At 41.4% G+C, this 1,434-nt stretch overlaps 1 protein-coding gene across 1 annotated transcript; it reads right to left on the reverse strand.

The window, feature by feature from the left end:
- Positions 1–409: 409 nt before the first annotated feature.
- LOC140805539 (uncharacterized mitochondrial protein AtMg00310-like) lies at positions 410–1,054 on the reverse strand. Its single transcript, XM_073161806.1, has one exon. It carries the CDS (start codon positions 1,052–1,054, stop codon positions 410–412), a length of 645 nt encoding a protein of 214 aa, XP_073017907.1.
- Positions 1,055–1,434: the final 380 nt, after the last annotated feature.

Below are 1,434 nucleotides of genomic sequence, written 5' to 3' on the forward strand. Positions count from 1 at the left end.
GTTGCTCACTCGTCCACCAACAGAAATCCATCGTACAAGCCTCATTGACTATTTTCATCACTTGGTAATATTCTGTATCTTTCCAAATCCGTTTGACAAATTCACAGAATAATAATGAATGGCAAGTAGAGTCAGACTTTAAACGACAAAAGGAGCAATTCTCACTAACTGGTACATGATGGTAAAATAGATTCTGGTTTGTAGGTATGATGTCATGTGATACTCGCCACCAAAAAATACGTACCATCGGCGGTAGGGAGATGCTCCAAATAAAGGACCACCATTTTTGCATTGAGTGCACAGACTGGTTGTCCGGTGGTGAGAAAAGTCCCTTTTGTAGTCGGAAACCATCGCGCATTGAGTAGTGGCTTTTGGGATCAAACCTCCAAAATCTTGTATCACTCGATTCTTAGGCCGGAAGGGGAATATTTATTATTTCTTCTTCAATGAAAGGGTTGAAGTGGTTCCTGAGTAATGCGGTATTCCAAACTCCATTCTCAATCAATGAGGCCACTCTCACATTTCTTTGCCATGCCTCATTGGTGGTGCCTATTTTTGATGTCAGGCTCGGTACCCAGCTGTCCTCAAAGATTTTAATTGATTGTTCATTCCCAACTCGCCAAATCACTCCTTTCTCAAGAATTCCCCTACTACAAATAAGAGATCGCCAAATAAATGATGGATTATTACTTATCCCCGCATCCATGATATATCCATGTCTAAAATAACGTCCTTTAAGGACTTGGGACGCTAGCGATGATGGATTCCGCAGTAAAAGCCAGAATTCATTTGCCAAGAGTGCTCGGTTGAATTCTTCCATTATCCGGAATCCTAGCCCTCCCCTCGCTTTAGGTTTGCAAAGGAAATCCCAGGACCTCCAGTGCATTTTTCTCTTTCCATTTTCCACGCCCCACCAAAATTTTGCACATTCTTTCTCAATCTCTTCACAAATTGATTTAGGAATTCTAAAACAAGACATAGCATACGTGGGAATAGATTGGAGTATAGATTTGATGAGGACCTCTTTCCCCCGACTTAGCATTTTTTTCCCCATCCTTGAGTTCGCTTAGCTACTTTTTCCACCAGATATCTGAATTGGAGTCTCTTTCTTTTCAGTGAAATCGTGGGCAGACCTAGGTAGAGATCATGTCTTTGAACCACTGGAATGGTCAAAAGTCGTTTGATCGAATCAACAAGAAGTGAGTTTATTTCGGCTGAAAGAGAGTGCCGACTTTTCGTAATTTATCAATTGACCTGAGGCTCTCTCATAGAGGTATAGACATTCTTTCACCCTGTAATGCACGGAATTTTAGTTTGATACTTTTGAGTTATCATGTATTATGAATAAGGGAATGGAAGAACAGACAGGGAGAGGCGACGTTGGAATTTGAGTTGATTGGCAAAGAGACAGTGCACGCGCACCGTAAATGTGAC

The sequence above is a fragment of the Primulina eburnea genome, chromosome 11, assembly GCF_022965805.1.
Source record: "Primulina eburnea isolate SZY01 chromosome 11, ASM2296580v1, whole genome shotgun sequence".
NCBI classification, from domain to species: Eukaryota; Viridiplantae; Streptophyta; class Magnoliopsida; order Lamiales; family Gesneriaceae; genus Primulina; species Primulina eburnea.